Here is a 27,982-nt window from a genome sequence, read left to right on the forward strand (position 1 = left end):
GGGCTATAGGCGGGTGTGGTGTCGCTGTACAACTTGGCAGAGGCAGTGCCAGCTTTGGTAGGGCTCTGGGAAGTGGTCCGCTGCAGATGGAGAGGTCAGGCAGAGACCGCAGCACACATGTGAGGGCTGCGCTGGGAGGGCCGGGCAGGCAGCCAGCTGCTCGCTCCGCAGCCCAGCCCCGTGGCCCAGGCCCAGCACACCTCCTCAGCCTGGAGGCTGCGGGGGCCTTGGGAGACGTGCTGGGAGGGCCAGGGCTGGGCCAGACAGAAACCCAGTGTGACAGACACCCTGCCCTCTCGGGACATAGGTCAAAAGGGAACATTCTTTATTCACTACCAGGAAAAAGAAAGCATGGAAGGATGACACTCAAAAGTTAAACTCAGAGCTTACTTTTATTTCTGCAAAAGTTGTTTCTATGTCTGATTCACACAGCAAGTCACAAAGCCTTCTTGCCTCTTCTGAGCATACTGCATCCGTGGCCAGTTCACTCTGGACTCTGCACGTCCATGAAAAAACAAGCTTTCTTCCAAAGAAGCTTCACCCAGAGTCAGGGTCCAGCTGGGCAGGCCCTTCCCTGCTGGGCCCCTCCCCAGCTGGCTGCCTCCTCTTTATCCTCCAACAGTTGGATCTTGTCAGAGGGCTACTCCTGGGCTCTCAGCCGTGTGCAAGGATGTAAAGTACAGACGCCTCAGATCCTGACCACCTGGGCGGAAACGCACGGACACTGCCTCTCCTCCCGCGCGGGGGTCCGCTGCCTCCTGAAGTAGAGTCGGCCAAAGGTGCCCCCCACCTGCCCCTTGGTGAGGCGCCCGGGATTGACACAGACACAGCCAAGGATGTCCTGGGGAAGGAGACGAGACTGGGGGTTTGGAAGGGAAAAAAGTTGGAAGCATCTAACAGTGAGACCCCAAGAGGGTTTTATAAAATGGGAATGAAGGCAGCCGAACTTATCTTAAGTCAAATATGTTAACCTATTGGAAAACCGGGAATTCCTTTTGGGTCTCTGAAACAAAATGAAGAAGGTGACTTGGAGGCGTGATTATCTCCTCCCGAACTTGGAGACACACCCGACCTGGTTATTTTCTAACATGAAAGAAAATCTACCTCCTGAGGTTGAACTGGCTGTCTGGCAAGAGGTGGGCAGGCTGGTGGACTCCCTGTGAGGGCTCCAGTCCCCAGGTGGGCAGAGATGAGGACAGCCAAGCACCTCCTCCAGGCTGGGCTGGCCTGGAGGTCATATCAGAATTTGGCTGAGGGGTGGAGGGTGACGACACAGGCAAGAGTATGTATGAAACGACCCCCAAGTCACCCTGACACAGCCCCGCATGAGAACCGTGCTTTGAGGGCCTCCTGCTTGCCTCTGGGGCTCCCAGGCTAGGTTTTCTGGGCATCTTGCTCTGGGTCGGGGGAGAGGAGAGCACAGGAACGCCCTTTACTCAGGTGTTTTACTAACAGGTTTGTTTTCTAGTTGTACCAGCCCCCAGAGAAGCGAGGCCACCATTCCATCTGCAGACCCAGGAGGGCTAAGTGCTGGTCGGCTAGAAGGGAAACTCACAGACTGGTTCTGAAGTTTCTGGGAAAAGCAGAGTTTAAACCTACCTTCACAAAGTACCTCAGCTCTGATGGGACAATGAGGATATCTGGGGTGACAGGCAGCTGTGCATAGGCACAGAAATTCTCATAGTCAATGGCCATGTCCTCCTGGGGAGGGTAGAGCGGGTAGTAGCTACAGGGATGGAAGAGAAACCGTTAGCAGCAGCGGATTCGGGGATCCCCTCCTCAGAGGGATTCCCCACCACTGCTTTCTGAGCATTCACAGACCGTCTTTTCCTTTCCCGTCTGAGGGAGAGAACGCAGGCCTGTCAGGCCCAGTGGCCGCCCCTGGCAGTGGCCTGCGCAGCTCTCACAGTCAGATCTGTCAGAGTAACACGGCCCCAAAGCGCTGTGTTCGTGCTCAGCTTTCCAGCAAGCGGGCTCACCTCCTCTGGGTCAGGATGTGCTTGAGTATTCGGCTGAATCTGTCTGAAGTGCCGGAAGAACTGGGAAAGGAAGAGAAGCAAGAAATGGAACACAGGACCTTGTTTTCTGCTCCTGTTTCTCTCTGGGAGGACTCGAGGGTGTAGTGAACTGGAGAGAAGCTATGTGGCCGAGGTGTAGTGATCACAGGGTGCCTCCAGGGAAGCTTACGGACCCACACTCACATAGCCTGGTCTGTTCCCACGTGAGAAGGGGAGCAGCTGGATGCTGGGTTGAGAAGGCATCCCTCACGATCAAGACAGAGGCAGGCCATTAGCCAGCATCGTATTGTGCAAGACATGCAGCCTGCACTAGCGCGAGGCAGGCGTGGAGCCAGGCGACCCTTGCACCTCAAACCTCAGCCAAGGAGCACACACCCATCTCGCTTAACACACGGACTGCTTCACACTCCTTCCTGTCACTGGTGATGGAAGAATGAAACTGCCAGACCTGAGCTCAGCAGATCTGGCAGGGTCTGCTCCCCCACAGAACTGCACAGTCTGGTGAGGCAAGCACCCTGCAGCGTGAGCTCACAGTTCACCTTCCACACACAGGCACACCCACTCTTGTGCAGGTCACAGACATGGAGGTGAAGAAAAGCAGATGAATTTCTACGACAATAAGTGCAGAGACAGATGGATGTGGTTCCTTAGGGTCTTAAACGCTGATGAGACGAGAGATAATAGAAACAAATGCCTGCAACTGTGACGCCTGGGTACAGAGAAGCTTGAAAGGCTGAAGGGTTTGGCACAAATGCTTCTCTAAGGACCACTGGTCAAGATTCTGTCAAGCAGCCCCCTGATTTTCTTGGCTGAGGAAAGGACCATAATCTAGAAAGCATGTGTTCTGCCTGGTGGACACCAATATGCTTCTTACCAACTGATCTCCTCGGCCCCCATGTGGAACAGCAGATCCGTGGATGTCAAGCCAAAGGTCACCCCATTTATGGAGATGCTGCAGGGCTCGGACACCAAGTGCACTCGCTAGAAAGAGTTGAAACAAATATTTGCACACCAGAGCTAGAAACTTCTTTCCCATAAAGGTGGGGGTCACCAAGAGCTGGGGAGACCACTCAAAGGGGGGCCAAACTGATGTGCAGCAAGTTACCAGCACACATGCCTGTTAAAGAGCCTGAGAGTGAGGCCTTCCCTCGCACGCCCTGAAAAGGCACCTGTACCCTCCACCCCGTGGACAGAGCCAGGGCACCGGGGGAACGCTGGATTCTGGCTGCCCACGGGTCAGGGAGAGGATGCTGTACCGTTTTGTCCTCGTGAGGCAGATCGGAGTAGCTGAAAGGTGGCTGTGGGTACACGGCCTCGTGGTGCACGTCTCTCAGCGACGGGACGAAGACGAGGCAGGAGCCAGAGCTGCTCGGTCAGAAGTCACCAGAAGGGAGAGAAAAATGGGAGCAGCTGAGTTAGGACAGCCAGGGAGATATAAAACGTAGGTGCTTAATACAAGGCCCTCCTTCAGGGACTACCAGAGCAGATCTCTTCTACGGAGGGGTGCTTCTCCCAAGGACACTGAGCCAAAGAGTGCTCACATTTACACGCACCCCCCTGTGGGGAGGCCCAGGTGGCCCAGGACACGCCTGCTTCGGGCTCTCGTGATGGTCTCGTGGGAAGGGTGGGACTACTGTGATAGGAAAAGGGGAGAAGAAACTGAGATACAGCAGATCTAGAGAGAATCCGAGCCTCAGAAGCAGAGCTGAAACCAAAGCCTCCTGCGGAGCTACGCCCTCTGGCACAGGGGAGCAATGCCCTCGGGGTATCTCTTGGCAGATGGTCTTGCAAAAATGAGAGGAATATTTAACAGCAACAGCAAGAGCATAGATCGCAGAGATTTCCTCTGATGGAGGTAGAAGGAGATTTCCTCTGATGGAGGTAGAAGGAGAATGTCTAGGGTTATAAATTATAAGTGAAGAAAAAACCCTTAACTCTAGGGGCCAACTGCTCATGTTCTCAGCCACACAAGAGAAAAAGGAACAAAAATACTATTTCCTTGGCTCGCTCAGCTGTGCTCGGCAGAGGGGCCTATTATAAACCAAATGGGCATAACCTGCTACTCTGGGGCACGCTGAACACCCACCCAGAGTTCTCGCGGCTGGCCCTCTCACTGGCCTTCCCAGAGGAGGGTCCAGGGACGGGGCTGCCTCTCATACAGATAAAGGTGGTGATGATTGTTGTCACACTTGTCACTTGTTTGTCACACATGCTCCAAGTGTGAAGCTAGATTTCCACAACAGAAAATCAGAACCTTGAGACCAGAGAGTTTGCAAATTAGTTGTAGTCCCTTTGACATTGAAAAGTTCCCTTTAATTATCCAGGCCTACCTACCACCCCGGGAGCTGGAGCCTGGCAAACATGCTGTGGGGAAGCTGAATGGGAGGATCTGTGCTCCAGACGCCCAGGGCTCCCAGTCTGTGATGGACACCACGGGTGGAGGTGCAGTGGGCCCCCGTGAGGAGGGGCCTGCTGTCTCAGTGGAGGCGCTGGAAGGGCAAGAGCTGCGGAGGAAACAGCCCTCCTGCTCATGGTGACAGGATGGCTGTAGGGGGAGGGACCCAAAAGAAAATTCCGACTATGCTGAGCATTGCACAACCTCATACATCATGGTGGGAGGGTCCTTGCAGCCGCTCTGTGAAATAAGACAGGAGCCCGTGGGCTGCGCTCAGCTCCATGGGGGGAAGAGGTGCTTCCCCTCTGGCTCTGGCTCTCACTGATAAGTCAGCTTAATGCGCTGCATTTCTGACCTCTCAGGAATAAAAATAAATTCCCCAAAAGCAGACCCTTTACATACTGCTTTGGGAAGGGCAGGGTGGCTCCCCTTCCCCCCAGGCACACGCTGGCTGCTGATGAAGTGCCTGGTGGTGCTGGGTGTGTGCCCCCGGGGTAACAATGCCGGTTTGTTCTTTGTTTGTCCCACTGCTGTCAATGCCACATGGGGTTAGGAGCCAAAACCAGAGCCCAAACTTAAATTGAAAGCACCCAGCCAATGCCGGGACACTGTGAGCGTCCCTGCCCACCCCGAGGAGGCCTGACACAGAACGAACACCAGCCTTGCTCCCATTTTCTAGACTTTAGCGCTCGGTGCTCTCTGGGTCTGGTGAACATGAGTCACACACACCTGGGAGGCCAGAGCACAGGCACTTGTTACCTTCACTACAGGAAGGGGCAGATCCAGCTACAGGCTCTCACTGGCATGACTCAAGTGCCCCAGCTTGTGTGAGTTGGGGTTGTCTTCCCCAGTCCATGAGGCCACCATACTGGCCCACACTGTGGTACGAGAAGCTGTATTACCACTGATCAGCCCTGGGATCAGTTCTCATGGCCAACAGGTGGAAGACGATACATCTTGTTTTAAAACCCACCTTTGTTACAGACTTGCTTTTAAAGGCTTAGCTCCAGAATGTTTGTTTTTTATGAGCTCAGCTACAGGCAAGCAAATCCCCAGAGAAGATCCGTCACCTATACCAATTTCTTTCAAACCCTGGCACTGGAGGAAAAGAGACAGGAAATGAGGATGTCAGCTTCCTGAGTAACTTGCTACTGGTAGTTTTAAGTTCTTCCTGGAATAGTGCCTTCCCCTCAAATTAGAACTGCTCAGCCCTCTCATTACTGCTGTGACCTCTCATAGTTCCTGCCCCTCCCTGGGTCTGTGGCAAGGCTTCAAGAGCCGCACCCTCCCTGAGTGTCCACTGTGGCCACTACAGCCGTCAGCGGGGCCCCCGAAACGGGGGAAAGCTCTGACCCAGGGGAAGGGCTCGGGCTCAGCCCAACACACTCACTCACACAACGAGATGCTTGGGGCCTCCTGGGATTGTGCTGTGGGTCATCAGACACTTCTCAGAATCAGCTGGGAAGATTCCCACGGAATGAGTTTGCACAAAAGGGAGAAAAGAAAAAAGCAAAGGAGAAAGGGAAGAGCGGATGTCCACGTGGCCTCTCCTTTCAAGTATGTTTATCTTTGTGTTCTACAGAGATGTCCTTAACTCGGCGTCTATGCACTTCAAGTTCAAGAGTTGCATCAGATCTAGGAAATATCAGTACTTTGAATCACTTTCAGTTTCTTAATGGGAAGCCCCAGAGAAACCTAAGAAGCTTATGGCTCTGTCTACCGCTGAATTCTGACCTTCGCGTCCCTTCGATAATTGTCCGTAGGCATTGCTTGAAAATATCTTCGAATGGACTTGTCAGTAGACAGTTCTGCAAGAAAAGGAAGGAGATAGAGGGCAGGCATTGAGGTTGATTCATTTGTTTAAGGTTTGATAGGTACCCTAGGTGCCCACGGTTCAGCTAGAAGCTGAAGGAGGTGCAAAGATTAAAAAGATGTGATCTCTGCCCTCAAGGAGCTGAGCCTGTTTGGGGACAGGAAAGGAGATGGAAAAGGATAATCCTCTTGAATGTAAGCTGGGAGAAAGACTGAAAGGAAGGGCCTTTTATTATTATTTTTTAATTTTATTTTGGTATCATTAATCTACAATTACATGAAGGACATTATGTTTACTAGGCTCCCCCCTTCACCAAGTCCCCCCCACATCCCCGTTCACAGTCACTGTCCATCTGCATAGTAAGATGCTGTAAAATCACTACTTGTCTTCTCTGTGTTGCACAGCCCTCCCTGTGCCCCCCACGCACTATACATGCTAATTATAATGCCCCCTTTCTTTTTTTCCCACCCTTGTCCCTCCCTTCCCACCCATCTTCCCCAGTCCCTTTCCCTTTGGTAACTGTTAGTCCATTCTTGGGTTCTGTGATTCTGCTGCTGTTTTGTTCCTTCAGTTTTCTTTTGTTCTTATACTCCACATATGAGTGAAATCATTTGGTACTTGTCTTTCTCCACCTGTCTTATTTCACTGAGCATAATACCCTCTAGCTCTGTCCATGTTGTTGCGAATGGTAGGATTTGTTTTTTTCTTATGGCTGAGTAATATTCCATTGTGTATATGTACCACATCTTCTTTATCCATTCATCTACTGATGGACACTTAGGTTGCTTCCATTTCTTGGCTATTGTAAATAGTGCAGTGATAAACACAGGGGTGCATCTGTCTTTTTCAAACTGGAGTGCTGCATTCTTGGGGTAAATTCCTAGAAGTGGAATTCCTGGGTCAAATGGTATTTCTATTTTGAGCATTTTGAGGAACCTCCATACTGCTTTCCACAATGGTTGAACTAATTTACATTGCCACCAGCAGTGTAGGAGGGTTCCCCTTTCTCCACAACCTCGCCAACATTTGTTGTTGTTTGTCTTTTGGATGGTAGCCATCCTTACTGGTGTGAGGTGATATCTCATTGTGGTTTTAATTTGCATTTCTCTGATGACAAGCGATGTGGAGCATCTTTTCATGTGTCTATTGGCCATCTGAATTTCTTCTTTAGAGAACTGTCTATTCAGCTCCTCTGCCCATTTTTAATTGGGTTATTTGCTTTTTGTTTGTTGAGGTGTGTGAGCTCTTTATATATTTTGGATGTCAACTCTTTATTGGATCTGTCATTTACGAATATATTCTCCCATACTGTAGGATGCCTTTTTGTTCTATTGATGGTGTCCTTTGCTGTACAGCTTTTCAGCTTGATATAGTCCCATTTGTTCATTTTTGTGTTTGTTTCCCTTGCCGGGGGAGATATGTTCAAGAAGAGGTCACTCATGTTTATGTCTAAGAGATTTTTGCCTATGTTTTTTTCTAAGAGTTTTATGGTTTCATGACTTACATTCAAGTCTTTGATCCATTTCGAATTTACTTTTGTGTATGGGGTTAGACAGTGATCCAGTTTCATTCTCTTACATATAGCTGTCGAGTTTTGCCAGCACCATCTGTTGAAGAGACTGTCATTTCCCCATTGTATGTCCATGGCCCCTTTATCGAATATTAGTTGACCATATGTTTGGGTTAATATCTGGAGTCTCCATTCTGTTCCATTGGTCTGTGGCTCTGTTCTTGTGCCAGTACCAAATTGTCTTGATTACTGTGGCTTTGTAGTAGAGCTTGAAGTTGGTGAGTGAGATCCCCCCTACTTTATTAGGAAGGGCCTTTTAAAAAAATTTTTATTTTGGTATCATTAATCTACAATTACATGAGGAACATTATGTTTACTAGACTCCCCCTTTCACCAAGTCCCCCCTCACACCCCATTACAGTCACTGTCCATCTGCGTAGTAAGATGCTGTAGAATCACTACTTGTCTTCTCTGTGTTGCACAGCCCTCCCCATGCCCCCCCCACATTATACATGCTAATCGTAAGGCCCCCTTCTCCCTCCCTTCCCACCCATCCTCCCCAGTCTCTTTCCCTTTGGTAACTGTTAGTCCATTCTTGGGTTCTGTGATTCTGCTGTTTTGTTCCTTCATTTTTTCCTTTGTTCTTATACCCCACAGATGAGTGAGATCATTTGGTACTGGAAGGGCCTTCTGAAATCTTTTCTGTGGAAGGTAAAATGTCCTGACAAAGAAAGGGTAGAGGCCCAGCCTTGGCCATGGAGGTATCCTGGGAAGGGTCATTTGTATTTTATGCATCAAAGACAGCAGGACACAGCTCACTGGTAGTAGCCAGGTAAGTTCCTGTCACAAGCGCAGCTCCGCGACCTCCGGACACCTGCACCTGTGCCAGTGCTCTCGTGCCTCAGCATCCAGTGCCACTAAGGGGCACCAAGATACATGGGTCTGTATTTCCCTAGCCCAGCTCCCAAATGTCCTGTATTCTGGTGAAATGCAGCCCTCAAGTTCATTATCTTTATAAAAAATGCCCTGCTACAATGCTTTTCCGATTAGACACAGGGATTAAGTTAGGTTTGCTACAGATGCAGGATAAATCCCAAGAGAACAAAACAGAGAAGACTCAACTGAATGCAAATACCTGGTACTCCCCACCTGGCCCAGTCACTCACCTCAACCTGCTCATGCTTAGCATCCAGAAAAGGTCCAAACTGCAAATAAGCCCGAGGGGAGAAGCAAGTCAGAACCACGTGTGTCCACGAGCACCTTTACATAACCTCTCTGGGCAGCCCTCTGGCCAGTCTCCACCAGTCCCTGCAAGGCCGCCTGCGCAGGCTGGGACGGTCAGCAGATACCACAGGCAGCCAGTGTCCCAGGCAGCAGGCCGCAAGCCCCAGATGGAGGAGGCCGCCAGGGCCCCACACCCAGCCGCATTGCCTCCTACAACCCTGAGCTTTTTTATGACTTTCCAAACCTCACAAGGGAAATCTACCAACATGCAGCAGTACTTTGACCTTTAAAAAGAGATTGGTTCAGAAGCTGAGGAGTAACAAGACAGAGGTAATAGTTTAAAATCAGTGAAGGGTGGCAAAAAACATTGGCTATCATGTTAGGTGAAGGCCATGTACACCTCTCCAAAGATACTAAGAACTCACACATATTTTTATCTGAGATCGTCAGAATTGAGACTTTTTCTGGAATGTTTTCTAGGGATGACACCTCAGTTTTCCCATGGGTGCCTCCCCATGCTAAGCCGTCCCAAGAGGGGTTCCTACCAAGATGCACACGTCCGGCCGGTCACGGTTAATGACGGCAATCAGGTCGAGCAGGGGGTCATACATGATGCTGTCAGACGTGGTGTACGGCCCACAGGCCATCAGGACCATGTTTTGCTCAAAATCTAAGACAGAAAGGATCAGAAGGTATTGATCAGAAGATACTGGGATGGTGGGAGAAAAGACAATTAGGGAAAAATACCACAGGATTCAATGAACTGAGTCTCCTTATGTGTACAACTCTGAGAGCCCAAGATGAATGAGACCTCACCCCATCCTCAAAGAATACTCCATCAGCTGGTAGACATGGGTAAGAAGCAGGTAACTAGACGTGACAGGCACTTTGCTAGCCATGCACATAAATGACAGGAGGAAAGCGAGGTCAGGAGAGAACTGATCAAAGTGAGATTTGCTTACATCCCCGTTTTTTTTCCCATTGTGCTAAAATACATATAAAATGTACCATCAAAACCATTTTATGTATGTATTTCAGGGATATTAAACGAGTCCAAAATGTTGTGCAACCATCACCACCATCCAACTCCAGAACACTCTGATCTTGTAAAACCCAAAGCGTCCCCATTAAACCCTCTATCCCCGCCCCGCTGCTCCTGGCCTCTGGTGCCCACTGCCCTACTGTCTAGCTCTACAGTTCTTTCTGCTCTGTCTCCGGTAAGTAGAATCCTGCAGCGTTTGTCTTTTGTGGCTGGCTTATTTCCCTTTGCTTATGCTTGTAAGCAGAGTTTCCCAGGAGTAAGGGCAAGGCCGGGTCCTGGAGAGCATTGTGGTTCGGGTGCCCTCGCCGCGAGGGAGTATCTGGAGGCCCAGGGCGGCTGGAGGGTGTGGTCTGCTGAGCAGGACAGGCTGGGCACGGGGCGCTGTGTCCGGCCTCCCTTCACGCACTGTCTTCCTCTTCATGGCGTCTGCTTGCCTCTCGGAGGACCAGCCCCCGCGAACCTGAGCCCAGGTGGGGCTGTACTTTGGGGGCGATCCTCCCCGGCCGAGGGGCAGGCCCATGGCCCACGTTAAGCCATTCATGCTCTCCTGGGTTCTGGAATCTCGAGGCGAACTATCCAAGAACAGAAGAAGGCTGGCCTGACCTTCTCCAGCAGAGCGAACTGGATGGAACAGCCGGGGAATTCCTGCTGCCTGCACACCCGGAGTTCTGAGGTCCTTGGCTGGTTCTAAGCCTGGATTTCTAGCTACCTACCCAGGCTGTGAGCTACCTGGGTTTCCCCTAACAACCTTTTTTTACCCCCTGAAGTTAGTCTGAACTGGTTTTTGTGGCTTACGACAACAAAATCCAAAAATCCCTGAACTCTTAATGTGCGGTTGTGTTAGTTTTCCATAGTTACTGTATAACTTACCACAAACTTAATGGCTTGAAACAACACACATTTGCTATTACAGGTCTGGAGGTCCGCAGTCCTAAAGTCAAGGTGTGGGCAGGGCTGCTTTCCTCCTCGGGGCTCTGGGACGGAATCTGTTTCCTTACCTTTTCCAGCTTCTAGAGGCTGCCTGCACTCCTGGGTTCACGGTCCCTCCTCCGTCTCCAGAGCCAGCAGCCTAACGTTCCTATCTTCTCTCTGGCCCCGATCCTTCTGCCCTCCCCCCAGCAAGGACTCCTGTGACTACACTGGGCCCACCTGGGCAACCCAGCCTATCCTCCACCTCAAGAGCCGTTACTTCAGCACACCTACAGAGTCCCTTATGCCATTTAAAGTCATGTATTCACAGGTTCCAGGGATTAGGGAGGCTATGACCTGAGATGGAGAATTCAAGGAGAAGAGTAAGTTTTGTGCGGTGCTGGGGCAGAGAACAAAGTTAACTTTGGTTCTGAGGAGCCTACAGGAGACATACGCCTGGGAGAAAGCAGCGAGTGCTGGGAAGGCAAGGCCCACGTCGTTCTGTCTCCTTAAGTGCCTAGTCTGATACTTGGCTCACAAAATGTTTGCTGTCCACCTATTCAACTGCTTCCAGATGCTTCCCTGGCACACAGCTCATGCTCCAGGCATTTTAACCACGTCAATTTCTTTTCATTACTTGAAGCCAGTGTAAGGCCACCACTCTCTTCTTGTTCCCATAAACACATTGCTTTCTGACAGAATGTGCAATGTCATAAACTCCTAAATTTCATTCCTGGTTCTAGGTCGTCTCCAAGAATGAACTCCCACACTATTAACGTGTATGGGGACAAGATGCTAGTGTCAGCCACCCCATTGTGAATCTTAACAGTCTTCTGCTTTGCTTATAAAAATGCTTTGAATTATTGTGAATCAAATTTTGTTAAAATTTCCTTTTGCCTTTTCCCATCTAGATTACTTACCAAATAACTCTAGGCTTTCTTAGAAATTCATCTTATGTTTTTAATATACTTTTTATTTTGGAATGACATTACAATCATAGAAAAGTTGCAAAAGACAGTACAGAGTTCCCGTGTGTATAACCCTTCACCCGGCGCCCCCTAATGCTGACATCTTACCTGACTATGGTACCTCTGTCACAACTAGGGAATTAATGTCGGTATGTTGTTGTTAGCTCCTGACTTTATTTGGAAGTCACTAGTTTTTCCACTAATGTCTCTTTTCTCTTCCAGAATCCAATCCAGGATACCAGGGTGCACTTAAAAAAGTTCTGTTTTACAAAAGTTTCTGTGATGAATGCCTTTGTACTATTCACCATGTAAGAACTTATTCACTATGTAAGAATTTGTTCACCATCTAAGAACTTGTTCGTTATGTTTCAGAAGATTGGAGACTGACGAGAATTAGGCTTGAGATGGATTAATGATTGTGCATTGAGCACTGACCCCCCCTATACAGAATTTTACTGTTGTCAACAACCATTTGATCAATAAATATGAGAGATGCCCTCTCAAAAAAAAAAAAAAAAAAAAAGTTCTGTTTTAAACAGTTCCTATTTCTCCTTTCATAAGGCACCCTTCAGATACTTGCTAATCTTTAAACGATATGCCTCATGTGGTCAGAATCCAGGTGATAACACAATAAAGCTCACCAGGCTCAGACCCTGGCCATCCACAAAGAGGCTGTGACTCAACCAGCCGCCCTTAGCACCCCGTCACAGTGTCCCCAAATAGCTCTGGAAGCTTCCCTGGGGCCTGAGGAACTGCATTTCTGGAGCCTTGTCCACCACCCTCATTGCTGGCAAAATAATGTTTGAACCCAAACCTACCTGCATCCTCGTCAGTGGGCTGATGAAATGGAAGCGGCACACCCTTAAAAACAGGAGAAAAGCTGAACTGAGGTCTCACCTGGCACTGCCTTAGTAAGGAAGGGGTGGGCAATGACGGGCGGGCTGCAGGGGCACAGGGAGCACGGGGGTGGGTGAGGAGCAGGAAGAAAGTGCCCTCAGTGTTGCTCTTTGGAGCTAAAAGCCCACAGAGCTGATGCCAGCTGCTGTTTTTCTATACTGCTCAGAGAGGCAGAGAAACCCAGCGACTGGGAGGTCACAGCTGAACTCATAAAATGCCAGCAGGAAGCGAGAGCCACACAGGCACTGGGCGCATCAGTATCCTTCTAAGGCAAGGATGGGAGAGCAGGGTGTCCGCCACCTCCCTTGCATTACATGACAATCTGCAGAGGGTGACTGCCGAGGCAGGGATAAGTAAGCTGTGGCCTGTAGGCCAAGTCTGGCTACTGCCTGGGTTTGTAGACCAAGTCTTCCTGGCACGTAACCACACTCATTGCTTTATGGGCTGTCCATGGCTGCTTTGGGCCTCAGTGGCAGAGCTGAGTTACTAGGAGAGACCCTATGGCCTGCAAAGCCTAAAATAATTTACTTTCCAGAAAAAGTTTGCTAACTCCTGGCTTAGAGGGAGGTCCCTACTCTATAGGCAGAGAATTGAGAAGCAAATAAACAGACTCTTGAAAAGGACGGGTCTCCAGGACAGACAGAAGTGCACACACTGAGCCTGCAGCAAAGCTGGAGGGCGGGGGGGACCAGTGTGGTACCTCATAGACTTTGGTGGCCACAAGTTTTTTACCAGTAGTGTTGATTCCTTCCATAATTACAACCTGAAAGACAAAAAGTAAAACAGGATTGCAAAACAGGGGAGCTAAAAAAGAGGACGGGAATAAATTATTTTTATATAGTACCATCCAGCTACTGTAATTTTTTAATTGTAAACTTGGGATATTTTTCTAGAAACAAATTAAGGCAATTGCATTACTAGCAATAACTATGCTCTACACAGATGATCTCATTTTTACAATAGTCTTATGAAGTAAGAATTATTATTCCTGTCTTACAGATGAGAACATTCTGGCTTACGGAGGTCAAAGAAGGTGGCCATAACCACACACCTCGTGGGGTGGAGATGGGATTCGAACCCGGCAGCAGCTCCAGAGTCGAGGTCCGAGCACACAGGGGAAAATCAGCATCCCTGTGCCGGCACCCGCTCTTGGGCCTGCACTCCAGCCACACAGGTTGAAGGTGAGAAGCAGCTGGCCAGTGGCGACAATCTGATTCCTGGAGCTACAGCCCCCCCAACATACTACAGATGAACAACACTCCTGCCCCCCACCTCACCTGTCCAGGAAACAGAGAATATTCTTTGAGCTCAGATAGATCCACTGGAATCTGGGCGCCTGAGGAATGTTCCCGGTCACCCTCAAGAATCACCGACTTGTTGTTCAGCTTCCCGTTACTGTCACAGCCAATCTGGCCCAGCAGAGTGACAGGCTCCTACCGAAGAGGTAACAGCAGAAGGACAGTCTTTGGAACAGGAGCTCATAATCTGAGGCCAATAGGGTGAACAGCAATAGCAAACCAAATCTACATTTTTTTGGCAGGGCATCATTTTGACAAGTATCATCACTGACTCTCAGGGTGGAAGAACTCTCAAATGGCATTCAGTCTGCCCACTCACCCAGCCCCTCTAAGTGGCTGCCCAAGCTTGGGCAGCTCTAGTCAGGCTCCCTGTGCCCCCAAGGCAGCCCACAGCACAGCACCTCTGGATGGTGCTTACGGAATACTAGGCACTGTCCTAAAGGCTCACATGTATTAACTCATTTAGTTTAAAAAATAATCGTGAGGTGGATACTATTATTGTACCCAATTTACAGATGAGAAAAACTAACAGCATAGAGGTTAGGTCATTTAGTCAAGGTCAAAAGGTGGGTGAAGTCTGGGTCTGAAGCCTGGAGGTTGGGCTCCAGAGCCATGTCCTCAACCACACACCATACTGCCTCTCAACAGGAAGTTCTTTAAATTGAGCTGAAATTTCTCTCCCTGTGGCTTCCTCGGTCCTGTTCCCACCCCTGGAGGCAAACTGAGGAAGTCTGATCTTTTCCCACAAGATTATGCATCCCTGCCTCCCCTCCTCTACTTCCCCCAGAACTTCCTTATATGACGTAGTTTTGCATATCTCCCCCAACAGGTCATTCCTCTCTGAATGCAAACATATGACAGAAGTACTTTAAAGAATCTTCTACATTTCCTCTTACACTAAAAAATGTTCTAGCGAGAAAAACATTGGCACCTATGCCAGATTAAACCACAATGTAAAGAGACGATTAGCAGCAGCCGGTGCACAGTGACAGAGGCTGAACCAGGGGAGCCTGAGTCACTATTTCCAGAAATCCTGTCCTTCCTGTTGTCCTCACATCCTGATACCTGAATGCTTCCGTTGGTGGGAAATCACCGGGGGGCTACCTGCCTCATCACTAAGAGGGTAAAGGTTTTAAATCTTTGCTGATGTGCAAGATCCTAATCCAAGTGCAAGGAAAATGACCATCTCTGGGGACGAAACGAGACAGCACTTAAAAGGCTTTCTTCAGAAGGACCCATTTTACCAAATTCAACCCAGACAGATATTCCAACTAGAAAGCAGACAAGAAGTGAAAAAAGAAGCAAGAAGGCTGCCTTTCCACCATCGATTTAAAAATAAAGTATCATTTAGGAAGAACTGTTAGAACAATTCTTACTTGTGCTGGGGCTAGAACAGGAGTAAAGGTCTCAATCTTGTAATGTTCCTTGAGTTCACTGCCAAGTTCTTCTATCTTACAGGTCAGAACTGAAGTCCCAGAGGGAAAAAAATGTCGTGTTTAAGACATTTCACTCGCCAAAAAGAGAAAATACAGCACATTGCAAAATATTAAAGTCAGTCATTTTACGGAAGCAGGAATTGTGCTGGGGACATCCGTCTAAAAAGCCCTAGCCGATTTCCTGCTATGTGGCTGCTGGATCTGGCCTTGCGTTTGGCCGCAGGCGATCACGTGGCACAGTCCCACGGTCGGCATGGATCCCCAGAGCCCAGCCTGCCTTTCACTCAGGCTGTCACTGAAGTTTCAGGGGGAAGCCCAACTTGGGGAGTCTTCCATTCCTCACAAGGAAGAAGCCATAACGTCTTTGACTGTAAGTGGTTGCTGCTTATGAGGAATGGTTACGTGATTTTTCTTCAGCACTTTTCTTTGGGAAAGTGATGTGACTTGGGAGGTTACTGAGTGTCACCTCATGTCCCTTCACTAACAGGGGCATCCAGAGGACATCTCCAAACTTACACTTTCAAAAGCAACCTTGGAACTTGCCCCACCAGCCTAGCTGAAGCTTTATTCCTCACTCTACGCCCTTCCAAGTGGTTTCATATTCTCCAGAACTTCAAAGGGAAAAACAATCACCTTCTCGAATGTCTGGAAGCTTCTGAAACATTGATTTGTATCTCCCGGTGAGGGGCTCTGGACCCCCCAAGACCTTCAGGCTGATGTTCCCAGCTCCTCCTCTCCCGGACCAGGACACCCCCTGTGCTGCACCAAAGGAGGTAACCACTTCTCCTCGGTGATTTCTCGAGTTGTATTTCTGAGAGGGAGTAGCACTAATTGGGAGCAACAGAGATAACATTAGTGTGTTCATTTCTAAAGGGAAAGAGGAATAAAAGGAGGTCACCTTTTGGAAAGGGGGACTGGAGAAACATCAAGTTGGTTTCACATTTTATAAACCTCATCAGCTTAACAGGGTTGGACACACCAGGACCTTTAAGGAATTTCAGGAATGAGGGGCTGAGGAATGCTAAACGTGTTTAGAGAAGTTTTAAAAGGTCTTCTCCTGGCTTAATACTAAGTAATACAAAACACAACCCAAACCTGAATGGAAGATAAAGCAATTTTCAAGTACCATTTTCTTTTCTTTTGTATGAAGTTTTATCACTTATTTCATCATCAGAGCCTGGAATTGTGGATAAGCTAAAAGTTGCTATGGAGGTATAGAGCCTCACAATATAGTTCAAGGTAGAAACCAACAATAAAAAGAAGTTAAATGAAATTAAGCAGCTTTCCCCAGTATCTGTGGGGGTAGAGACATAATGAATTACATCAGGTGGTGGGCAAACGTTCTCAGTCTCCAAGGCTCAACCGACAGGTTCTCAGATTCCCACTGGCTGACTAGAAAATGACACCTCCAAGAACACACACATGTTGCTGGTCTGCTCAGATGACAGTGAGGTCTTCTGATCCTATGGTTGGGAACATAACTTACACAGAGTTACGTTCATTTAGTGCAGGAAACGCTGCAGGAACCAGTTTTATGTGGGCACCACTGCTGCTGGTGCCATCGTTCCTTCTTCCCAGAGAGGCTACAGAAAAGGGGTTCAACTAATTATCCCCATCTCCAGTGCTGCCTCTACCTGAATGATTTAGAAGTTACTTTTATAAATTACAAAACCAGTTTCTGATGCCAGCTTTATTAGCATACAGTGGAAAATGACTAGGCAGCACACGGCTGACCTCTCGGAGCTCCTCCCTGAGAAGCTCCACGGCACTTCCCTTCCAGCCCGCCCTTTAACGCAACGAGGTGCTCACACGAGGGCAACTGTGAACATACCTACAGGTTTCACAGGATGGCTTGTTTAGAGACTCTCACTGCTGTGGCAGTGCTGGCACACCCACAACCACCACCACTATACACCAAGTTTCAAAAACACCCTTGTAAGTCCAGATGGCTGCTTTCCAAAGACAATTTGAAAACTCCCCAAAGCAGTAGTGAACCACACTTCAGTCAACTGTCCTTCAGCGTACGGCGTCCACGCACACTGAACAACTGCTACCATCTCCTTCCTTGGTGCCAGAGCTAGAAAGTCTTAAGCTCTGCTTAGTCTGGAGGTAATGACCCAGGGGACAGGCTGCGGCCCCTGGCAGTGAGCACCCCCTATGGCTTGGCTTCCTGTTCCTTGGCCTCATCCTGGCAACCTGTCTGCTACGCAGCAGAGCCCTCACCTGCGGAATTATCTGGCCAGACACATCATTTATGGAATTCACAAAACCACACGTGATCCCTGCATTTACATGCAGCGGTGGCAGCATGGATAAAATACCAGTTAAGTCTGTGTAGATTCACAGTGACAACTGGTTAGAAACTAGCTGTAACCTGAGTGAGGAACAACAAACAGGTTACACAACATTATGAACAGAGATATGTGCTTTTCTTTTTAAAAAACAAATACTTCAGATTTAAAAAGAACGAAAGAAAAGAAACCCAACAACACAAAACAGAAGCAGGTGGAAACCCAGTTGCCTCCACTGGCAAGACGCATAAAACTTGCAGACCTCTGAATAATAGACAGGTTGTTCTCAGGAGGCGCTATCAGTTCCTGATCTAGGAAATGAACCCCAGAAAAGTGGGAGGAAAGCAAGTTTCCTTAATTACTGTAAGAAACAGTAATTTTCCACAAGGGAAGGGAAAGTCGAGAAGGCAGAGCGCACAGGCTTCCCAGCTCCAGCCCCACCTCCCAGGTCACCCTGTAGGCGGCCTCCACCGGAAGGCCAGGGAGAGGGGAGGGCAGGCCTGCCGCTCGGCAGCTGAATGAATTCTGCTCCTACCTTGGAGAGAAACTTGACGGCGAGAGGAGCTGATGGGGGCTCCGGGAGGACACATTCCTTTTTGTTCGGGGCGTTTCTGGGGTGGAGATGGCTCGCTTCTGAGACCCCTAGAAACACAATGGAAAACAAAATCCCTGTCACTGTAGATGTAAAGTTGAAAATTAAGTGTATGGTCCACATGAAGAAGAGGTGGTGCCACAGGAAGGCACAAAGAGGTTCGAGTTGGTTCTCTTCCTGCAGCCCCAGCTCCCAAGCGCAATGGCACACAGAGACCCTTTGAAACCAGACCCAGCATGCCTTGGACTACTGTCCTCATTTTAAAGGCAGTTATGAAACGCGCCAACACTTCCCAAGGACTGCCAGGCAGGCAGTCTGTCCTGGTAAATCGTTCACATGTTCACCTTTTTCCACCCACTTCTCTGTGCTTTAGAACAGGGCTGTGTTTTTTTACCACACACGGTTTTGACCTGCATGGACATATTTTCCTGAGGAGGCATGGGGCCACATTACTACTTCTGACAAAGTCTACCGCACATTTTCAAAATTAGAGAACGGAATGACTGCAGATAACATGGCCGAGCTCATACTTGGAGAGTATTTAGTAAATACCTCACTGGTTTCTGTTTTCTGGTTTTTACTCCTCAACAAGAATCCAGAGATATGCCCAGAATGGAGGATGAAACCCACAGTTCAGAGATCTATTGCTCCCCAAAGTCTACAATACCAACCGACTAGCAGAGCGAAGACAAAACCCTGCCTGGACTGCAACCAGGAGACCAGCGAGTCTGCAGAGGGTTCCCTGCCCTTGGGCTCCTCCTGGCGGCGTAGTTTGGTTACGACCCCAAAGCTGCCTGGCAGGGATGACTGCAGAGCGAACGCCAGAGAATAGGTTCAAAACCAACATTAAGTTCGTGGGCATGGCAATGAGATTGTAAAAAGGCCCTTATGCTACCATCCTTATACAATAACCATTTTTTAATACTCCTTTCTAGCATTTTAGTACTTTTCCAATTAAATAAAGACCAATTCTAATTTACAACCGTAAACCTTCACTCAATTATAGATGCTGATTTTTTTCTCTATGAGCATTTTCCCATCAAGTCACAATCTTATCCTTCTTAGTAGCTGTGTTGATTTAATTGTTATATAACAATTTACATAACTTCTCTATTGCTGGATGAATGGGTTTCTTGTAATTTTTGGTGATCATAAATAATGCTGAGACACCCATCTTCAGGCACATCGCTTTTCCTATACTTTGGATTATTACCGTAAGAGGGGTGTTTACTGGGGAGAGTTCCTGGGCCACAGAATGGAAAACACTTTATGGTTTTGGCATATTTTTCTCAAACTATTTTCCTGAAAGGCTCTTCTAACATATAGGGTCATAGAACTCCAGGGCCAATACTGTGCGGGAGTATTTCAAGAAAAAGACCGCCTGTCTCCCAGGCCACAGGAAGAGGATGGCGATCCGGGAACCAGTGAGTCTCGCAGCTCCCACCCCAGCCTTTGCGCTGAGACCTGCCCGTGTCAACAAGCCAGCTCCACTCACGCTTCTCAGAGACCCGCTCATTGCAACCAAGCTTGAGGGATTCACTGTTAACGGTACATGCCGGCGTGTACATTTGTAATGAGAAATAGAGTCACTGAGAGTCCCATAGTCTCCTATCCTGGGGTGAGCACATTCTCACATCACCCAAATTATAGCCAAGGACGCCAGTTTATTAATTTACTAGAAATATAATTCCACTGGCATGGGAACGTCAAATCCTCAGGCTAACACATTCTCTCCCTGTCTGGCGGGACACATGGAAAACCAAATTATAACCAGATTTACGGTGAGCATGGAGGCAAAAAACATAGCTGTCAATTGCACAAGTCAAATATTTAATGGTGATAAGCTGAGGTCACTGACATAGTTAACTCTGTAACAGAGGCCCATCTGCCCTCAAGACCTGACAAGTGTCAGGCAACCCCACCGTGGCACTGTTTGCATAGGAAACGCCAACATTTGCCCTATGACCCTGCTGTCAGGGTTGCACAGCTTCCCCAGGATGGGTACTGTTCAAAGTACTTCACATACCTCTGGTCCAGACCCATACTGCACCTCTTCTGGGCTTCAGACACATAATTTCAAATCGTTTGTATATCTTGATCCAACTCAATTACCTCTGATTGCCTGGTCACAAACTTTGATTTGTAATTGAGCCTCCTAGGTACTTTTGTAGCAGGAACGGGGTTTCCTCAGTGTGTTACTTCAGTCATTGGAAGGGTATACACTGCAGTATTAAGTCAATTTGCATCTGACTTATACATCAGTCTACTGAGAATTGGATTACCATGTGTCAGTCCCTGAGAATATGATCAGCTCTGGATATACAGACAAATCAGATAAATTCCAGAGCTATGAAACTGTCAATCATTTCTACATGATGGGAGTCCCACCAGGTATTGCAGTTCTGTTTGATCCTACCTACAGAGCCACCCAACCACCCTTATTAGGTTTGTCCTTTAACAACTACTAATGTGCCAGGCACTGGGGAAAGAGCAGCAGATACAGCAATGTCTGTGTCACCAAGGAGCTTTCATTCTAACAGAGGGAGACAGACTAGAACCAAGAGGTAAGTGTATAATGTGTCTTGTGGTATTATGCCCCGTGGAGAAAAATCAATCAAGAGAAGGAAGTCATAGATGGAAAGAGGAGGGGTTGCTATCTTAGACAGGTTTGTCCCATCTGACTAGGGACATATGAGGGGGACACATGTATAGCATGTTTGAAGAGCAGCAAGGAGAATGGAAAGAAGACAGAGGGAGCAGGTGCCACTCAGATAGAACCTCAGATCTGTCCAGATTTGGGCTGTTATGGGGGCAGATGAAAAGTTGGGAGCAAGGAAAACCTGGCCCACCTTTACCTGGAGAGGAGCACCCTTGCTGCTGTGTGAAGGACTGGTGAGGGGGGACCACGCACAAAGAAGCCAGCACGGGAGGCTGGCCCACTCACTCAGAAGGAAATGTGGTGCTTGGGACCTAGTGGCGGCAGTGGAAGAGTTCAAAGAAGGGTCCAGATCCTTGACAGAGGGCCACTGGGACCAGTGGATAAGTTGGAAGTCGGGTGTGTGAGGAAAAGGAAACTCAAGGAGGTCTCCTCGGTTCCTGGCCTGAGCAGGTGGAAAGACGGAGGTGCCTTTTACCAAGATGTGGACTCCAGGAGACTACCATCTTTGGGGGAAAAATCAGGCATTGATTTTATAATCTCTCCAGCTTCAATCAGCTAAGGAAAATCTCACCGTCTCCTTTGATATCATACATGCCTGGTTCTGTGTTAGCAACGTCATCAGTCACATTTCTAGCTTTCTTGCTCTCCACAGGTATGTCTAACCTACTTACCTTCTTTCTTGCAATGCAGTTCACTTTGAAAAATTGAGGCTTACTCCTTATTTATGGATTCCTACAAATTTATTTTGTATAAACAGCAACTGCTATTACTGAATACATTGCTTTGGGCCTGAAATTTACACACTCACTTTACTGTCAAGCTCTCTGAGATGAGGGATATCACCCTGGTTATCAGCTGCTTGAGGGCAAAGCCATCGTGTCTGTGGTTTACCCAGTGGCTAGGACAATGCCTGGCACACACAGCTGCTCAGTAGATGAGCCAATGAACCCTGATTTTATCCATAAGGGAACTGCAGCTCAGAGACAGAAAACAACTCACCCCAAGGTCACTGAGGTTTCTGACTCAAGCTTTGAGGGCAGTGCTTTTCCACAACCCCACCCTGCCTCTCACACTGGGACCCCTCACCAGACCTGGCTCCTTCAGTTACGTTATCTCCACTTGATATGACACTATGTAACCAGGAAAAGAATAATTATGGAGAAATTGTATTTCTAAAAAAGTTTATGATATGCTTAACTGATAAAAGCAGGGTAACTGGATGTTCACAAGGACTGCCATTATGTACAGAACATCTAAGCATGGGATTGTACAGAAAGGGGAAATATAGTAGGAATGACGTGAGTGGTTCATTTTCTCCCTCAGTAATGTTTCAGACTAAAGAAATGCTGCTTGTAGAATGCAATTTCCAACCCCTGTGCACTCACCTTGGAGGGTGTGGTGTAAGAGTTCAGGAGAGTCTCTTCTTCTTCCTCTACTTCAATTCTAAAAACACTGGTTAAGAAAACCAACCAACTTCCACCCAAAATCTAAGGCAAGAGTTAATTAAATAAGAAGTCTGAATATCAGGACCTTCTTATTACTTGCTGTTAATTACGTATGCAACTGTAAACTAATTATAACATATAATATGTGACGTGATACAAAGACCTCCACAGAAAAGGATACAGCTCTTGTATGGAAACGATGTCTCTCGTTCCCGCATGCGCACTGTCCTTGGAGGCACTGTGCCGGGCTTTGGACAATCTCTTGCTCAGAAACTGAGGAATAAAAGATAACAAATATATTCCATAGTTAAGTAACAGAGGCGGTGTTCTCCACAGCCAAGAGGTACTAACAGGCATTTGAAATATAATCAAAGATATAAAATTCCTCAAAGTAAGAATTGAGAAGTTGCCGGATAGACTACAAATTAAGATTTATCCTGCAGCTGCTTCTCGACAACACATACCAATTCTAATAACACCAATGATATGTTGAAGCCCTATCGCCTGCTATGCACAATTTTAGGTGATTTCTATCCATTCCCACTTAATTCTTACAATAACCATCAAAAGTATGACTGTTAGTGCTTAAGTTACTCTACAAGAAGATATGTCAAAGAAACAATCAATTTTCCCATGTTATCTTCAGTCTGCTACTTCTATAGCTTTTCTTCTTCCTTCCTAATTACAACCCTTAAATAGAATTCGTGCCTCATATCGAATTTACCAAGTATCATAATTCTTCCAAGTGGTAAAGATACCTCAAGACAAATGCTGGGCATAGAAGCCACAGGGCATAAATCTGCAAAGAAGTAAAAAGCTAACCTTTTCAAACAGTATTGTCTCTCTCTCACTTACCAACTTTACATTCCCCTGTATGGCCCCGGAAAATGACTGGTTAGCCAGAGACGGGTAAGATTCCTCAAGGGAGGAACAACCTAAGACAGGCACAGTAGCAGGGGGGCCATCAGGTGAGAAATTGGGGATCAACAGAGGTGAGGCTTAGAACCTCACCCCCCCTGTTTTGAGAGAAATCTCCTGCATCCGTGGATGTTTTACTGCCCTTGTCTAGCTTGGATTAACACTAAGTCTACAGGCACACACCTGATCATCTAAATTTGCTCTCTTACAGCACTAAACTATGTTTTCTACCTTTATCTTGCATCTACCTACCACTTCAGCATCTTATTAAAAAATAATAATAATAATAATAATAAGGGAGAAATGTGGGATTCACATATAAATCAAGTATAAAAATCAAACGAATATTCATATCTGACTTGATTGTTTATAGTTCATGATGCATGATCAAAACCAAAAGTTTCTGTGATGACTGCCCTTGCACTGTTCACCATGTAAGAACTTATTCACTATGTAAGAACTTGTTCACCATGTAAGAACTTGTTCGTTATGCTTCAGAAGATTGGAGACTGACGAGAATTAGGCTTGGGGTGGATTAATGATTGTACATTGAGCATTGAGTCCCCTATACTGAATTTTATTGTTGTTAACAACCATTTGATCAATAAATATGAGAGATGCCCTCTCAAAAAAAAAAAAAGTATGACTGTTAGAACCACTGACAGACGAGGAAATAGGCTCGGGCATTAAGTAGTTTGCCCAAGCTCACACTGGGATTGGCATCCAGGTCTGATTCCAAAGCCCACACTCTCAATATATCACAGCACTTCCCTTACGGAGCAGAAATGGAGAACTGCATTAGTAGTTTCCTTACGCTCTGTCCTTACCTCATGCTCAAAAGAATTCAGGGTATCTAAGGTAAGGCCATCTTTACGTGTGCTGGTGCAGAAGGCGATAAGCTCGCCTACCATCCCCTCTTCGTTCTGTCCGTACAGAATGCACAGCTCCACCACTGCAGGGAGGAAGATCGGATAAGTGAGAACTTAGTTCTTGAAAACTGCGAGTAACCCTTTACTTATTCAGTTGATTATCTGCTCAGTACCTGCCAGTGCCAGGCACATTCTAGGCATGAGCATACAGCAGTGCACAACCTACGCAAGAACCCTTGTCTTCATGAAGCTTGCTATTGGAGAGAGACAAAAAACAAACAAAAAAAACATGGACCTGTAGTTTGTTAGGTGGTTAAAGGTGCTCCATAGAAAAATAAAAACAGGAAAGGGATCAGGGACATTGAAGGCAGGGTTTGGCAATTTTAAATACAATGATTAGGGAAGGCTTCTTTGAGGTGACATTTGAGTGAAGCCTTGAAGTACAGAAGTGAGTCACACAGTGTTTAGGGAAAAAGCTTTCAGGCAAAGATCCACAGGGAGAAGCAAGGTCAGCAAGGCCACTGTGGCTGGAGTGCGGTGACAAAGGAAGGGACAGAAGGTGGGTCCAAAGGCTAAAGTGGACAGCTGGCCACTGTAATTACCCTGGTTAGTACTCTGAGCAAGTTGGAAAATCACTAGAGGGTTTGAATAGTAACATGACCCGACTTCCACTGACAGGATCCCTCTGGCTGCTGTGTTTAAGCACAGACTGAAGGGGACAAGGGCAGACTCATGGGGCCCGAGAAGACAATCATGGCAAAATCCAGGTGAGAGGAGATGATGGCTTGGATCAAGGTGGTAGCAGTGAAGACTGGGGAGCAGTGGTTAGACTGTAGCTAGGAAGCATCCTGAAGGTAAAGCCAGGGGGCTTTGCAGACTGGCTGTGAGGTGTGAAGAAAGGAAGGCGTCAAGAACGGTGCTGTGTTTTCAGCGTGAGCCCCGGAACTGCAGGGAAGACAGCAGCAGGAAGGACTGTGAGGAGATACCGGAGCTCAGTGTTTAGACATGGAGTTCAAGATGCCAACTAGCTGTCCACCTGGAGATGTCAAGTAGGCAGCTGGACAGACAGGGTCTGTCCTACGATGTAAATTTGCGAATCACTGGCACTATATGGGATGTCAAGCCATGAAACCAGGTGAGATGGCCCAGAAAGTAAGTATATTTGGGGCTCAGGGTGTAGAGGAATCTGCCAAGCTTGAGATGTGGGGACAAGCAAGGTAGGAGAACTAGGAGTGTCCGAGAGGCTCAGAGAAGAGTGTCTTACAGAAGACATGATGAACGGCATCAAATGCTGCTGATAATTTAAGACGCAGACTGAGAATCCACCACTGACTTTAGCTAGGTGAAGATCACTGGTGACTTAGGAGCAGTTTCAGTGAAGCGGTGGGGATGAAAAGCCTCCTGAAATGGGTCTAAGGAGGGAAAACCGGAAGACAGCAAGTATAGACAACCCTTTTGAGGAGGTCTGCTGTGATTGGGAAGGAGAGAATGGAGCAGAGAATGGGGTCAACACAGCATTTCAGAGGCGGGAATGAGAACCACATCTCGAAGCCTTTAGAAAAAAATGTCTTTTAGTAAGAAAAATACAAAATACTAAGAGGTGAGAATTACTAGAATGATGTCCTTAAGAAGAGAAGGAATGAGATTTAGGACTCAAGTGACGGTTGGCTTTGTTAGGGATACACAGAATGTATTCGTCTTAATAAGAAGGAAGGGAAGGTAGGTGGGAAGAAGTAATGGTGGTAGCTTTCAAAGGTTTCCAATTGCTCCTATTTTCCTGGCAAAACAGGAAATAAGTTCGCTGGCTGAGTGTGAGAGTGGGACAGAAGGATATTAAAGAAGGAGGTGGGGAACAGTCATCCTGAAGAATTGGAGCAAATAGATGAGGGAAATAATAGTATGACTGTCAGGCAGTATTAAAGTTCCACTGAGCTTAGTGCTTACGAATTCAAAGTCTAGAATTGCAAAGCTAACAAAGTTCTTTGTGAGGTGGAAGCAACAGGCATCTTGGACTGTTCCCTTTACAAGCCTTTACGTTCATTTCTCATTTGGATTTCAGGCTAATGAAATAAATCGCTACAAGTGGGTTCCTCATGTAAGTCTCCTTTTAGGAGAATGCACTGGGCATAAGAATGTGGGAGTTTTCTGGTGTCTCATGATAAATTAGCATGTTTGCGTTCTGGTTTTGTGTTTATATGTTCAAAAAGTTCTAAGTGTCGATGAACATTAAGGCAGGTGCACATTCATCTAGATTCTAAAACTCTACACCTCCGGAGACTTTGTAGCAAGAAACTTACACACGGCCCCAGAGCATCATTTGATCAAAATGATGCGACTGACGAAATGATGAAGCACTGGACCTGGAGAAAAGAACCCTGGAGACCCAGGCCAACTCCAGCACACTCTCTTTGTCTGTGTCTCCAACTGTAAACAGCCGGAAAACTCCTTAAAGTTCCTTCCAAAGCTAAAATTCAATTGAAGGAACCCACCTCAACTGGACTCAAATTTGCAAAGACCACCAACAGCTTTGATCAGAAATGATGGATCAACCTTAACTTTAAAGTGTAGCCTGAAAGGGGAGGAGCCAGGAATAAAAAGCTACGCTAAAAAAACCCCACATCTCCTGCTTTGTTATGAAGGCTTAAACAATTCCCAAGCTTCGAGAGGACACAGGGCCTAGTCTGAACCTAGCACATCCCAATTCCACCTTTCTGAAACTGCGCTGATTTAAAATCGTGCTTCACATTCTTATTTACTTTGGGGCTGGGATCCAAGTAGTACCCTGTGAGCATTTCAAAGTCCCCACACCCCAAATCTCAGAACTCGGTTTAATTCATCTCACAACTACCGAGAAGTCCGGTCTCGGGGAGGTGAAACTTGGAAGCGCTCCCCTTTGGGTTCTTGGCGGCTGGGAACACGGAGCGAGGTTGGGGACCTCGGCTGGTCCCAGGAGGGGGCAAGGAACTCACGTTTCTCAATCAGAGCCTCCTCGCAGTCCAGTCCGAAGATCTGCAACTCCTCCACCAGGAGCTGGGCGGACACGGTCATGGTGACCGAGGAGGAGCCCGGGTCGGGCCCACCCCACCCAGGTCCGACCTGAGGCCGAAGAACCCGCGGATGCGCGGAACGATGAACAGGACGCTGTCCCTCCGGTCCTTTCACCCTCTCGGAGACCGAGGTGAAAGGGGATCAAATGGCCCAAGGCTTCAGGCGGTCGGCAGGCCTCAGCCTCAAGTCACGGAGAAACACTTTCCTTTTTTTTAATGTGGAGAAGCCCCGAGCCGCCCAACAGAAAGGCGCAGAAATCTAGGGAAGTTGCTTTCCCGGTGAAAACGTTCTGCCTCCTAAACCGTACCCCTGCGAACCTCAAAGACCGGCACAAGGCCGCGGCGCAAAACCCGCCGAAAGGTTTGCGCGGCGCGCGCATGCGCGAGACCCAGGTTCAACCCCACCCCTTCCCCGCTACTTCCTTCTCGTCCCCGACTCCGCGCGCGCGCACGCGCGCGTCAGAGGGCGCCTGCGCACAACCCCCCCACCCACTCCGGGCGCCTGTACGAGCTCCGGCACCTGGCGGTCAGCCCGCTCTGCGGCGACTGCGCAGTTATGCCTCTGGAGGCGCGGATGCCAGCGCGACCTGGTCCCCAGGAGCGCCTCTGCTTCTCTGTGCCAGCCCTAGATTCCTGTTCCTTGCACCACCT

General features: G+C 47.9%; 1 protein-coding gene across 3 annotated transcripts; it reads right to left on the reverse strand.

Moving 5' to 3' along the window:
* Positions 1-373: 373 nt before the first annotated feature.
* Positions 374-27,718, reverse strand: POLA2 (DNA polymerase alpha 2, accessory subunit). Of its 3 annotated transcripts, none has more exons than XM_036995464.2 (18): positions 27,254-27,716; positions 24,243-24,367; positions 22,679-22,770; positions 22,438-22,495; positions 18,337-18,443; positions 16,144-16,337; positions 15,451-15,539; positions 14,054-14,209; positions 13,477-13,539; positions 12,698-12,740; positions 9,506-9,630; positions 8,903-8,941; positions 6,148-6,221; positions 3,275-3,383; positions 2,893-2,999; positions 1,980-2,039; positions 1,600-1,726; positions 374-841 (listed from the first exon to the last, which is right to left on the reverse strand). In XM_036995464.2, the coding sequence occupies exons 1-18, from the start codon at positions 27,330-27,332 to the stop codon at positions 689-691; spliced, it is 1,800 nt and encodes a 599-aa protein (XP_036851359.2). In that variant the 5' UTR covers positions 27,333-27,716; the 3' UTR covers positions 374-688. The 3 variants fall into 3 exon arrangements, with proteins under 3 accessions (XP_036851359.2, XP_036851360.2, XP_073073646.1); XM_073217545.1 differs by lacking the exon at positions 374-841 and adding an exon at positions 848-1,003 and having other exon boundaries at positions 27,254-27,718; XM_036995465.2 differs by lacking the exon at positions 8,903-8,941 and having other exon boundaries at positions 27,254-27,717.
* Positions 27,719-27,982: the final 264 nt, after the last annotated feature.

The sequence above is a fragment of the Manis javanica genome, chromosome 11 (genome assembly GCF_040802235.1).
Source record: "Manis javanica isolate MJ-LG chromosome 11, MJ_LKY, whole genome shotgun sequence".
Lineage (NCBI taxonomy): Eukaryota > Metazoa > Chordata > Mammalia > Pholidota > Manidae > Manis > Manis javanica.

What these genes read in the sequence shown, in the direction of transcription:
- POLA2 (XM_036995464.2), bottom strand. Translation starts at nt 27,332, where the DNA reads ATGACCGTGTCCGCCCAGCTCCTGGTGGAGGAGTTGCAGATCTTCGGA. An exon ending in GGAGGCTCTGATTGAGAAAC is followed by an intron (nt 24,368 to 27,253) that starts GTGAGTTCCTTG and finishes TCCTCCCTGCAG; the next exon opens with TGGTGGAGCTGTGCATTCTG. An exon ending in CTGTTCTAGCCCCAGCACAA is followed by an intron (nt 14,210 to 15,450) that starts GTAAGAATTGTT and finishes CCTCTTCGGTAG; the next exon opens with GAGCCTGTCACTCTGCTGGG.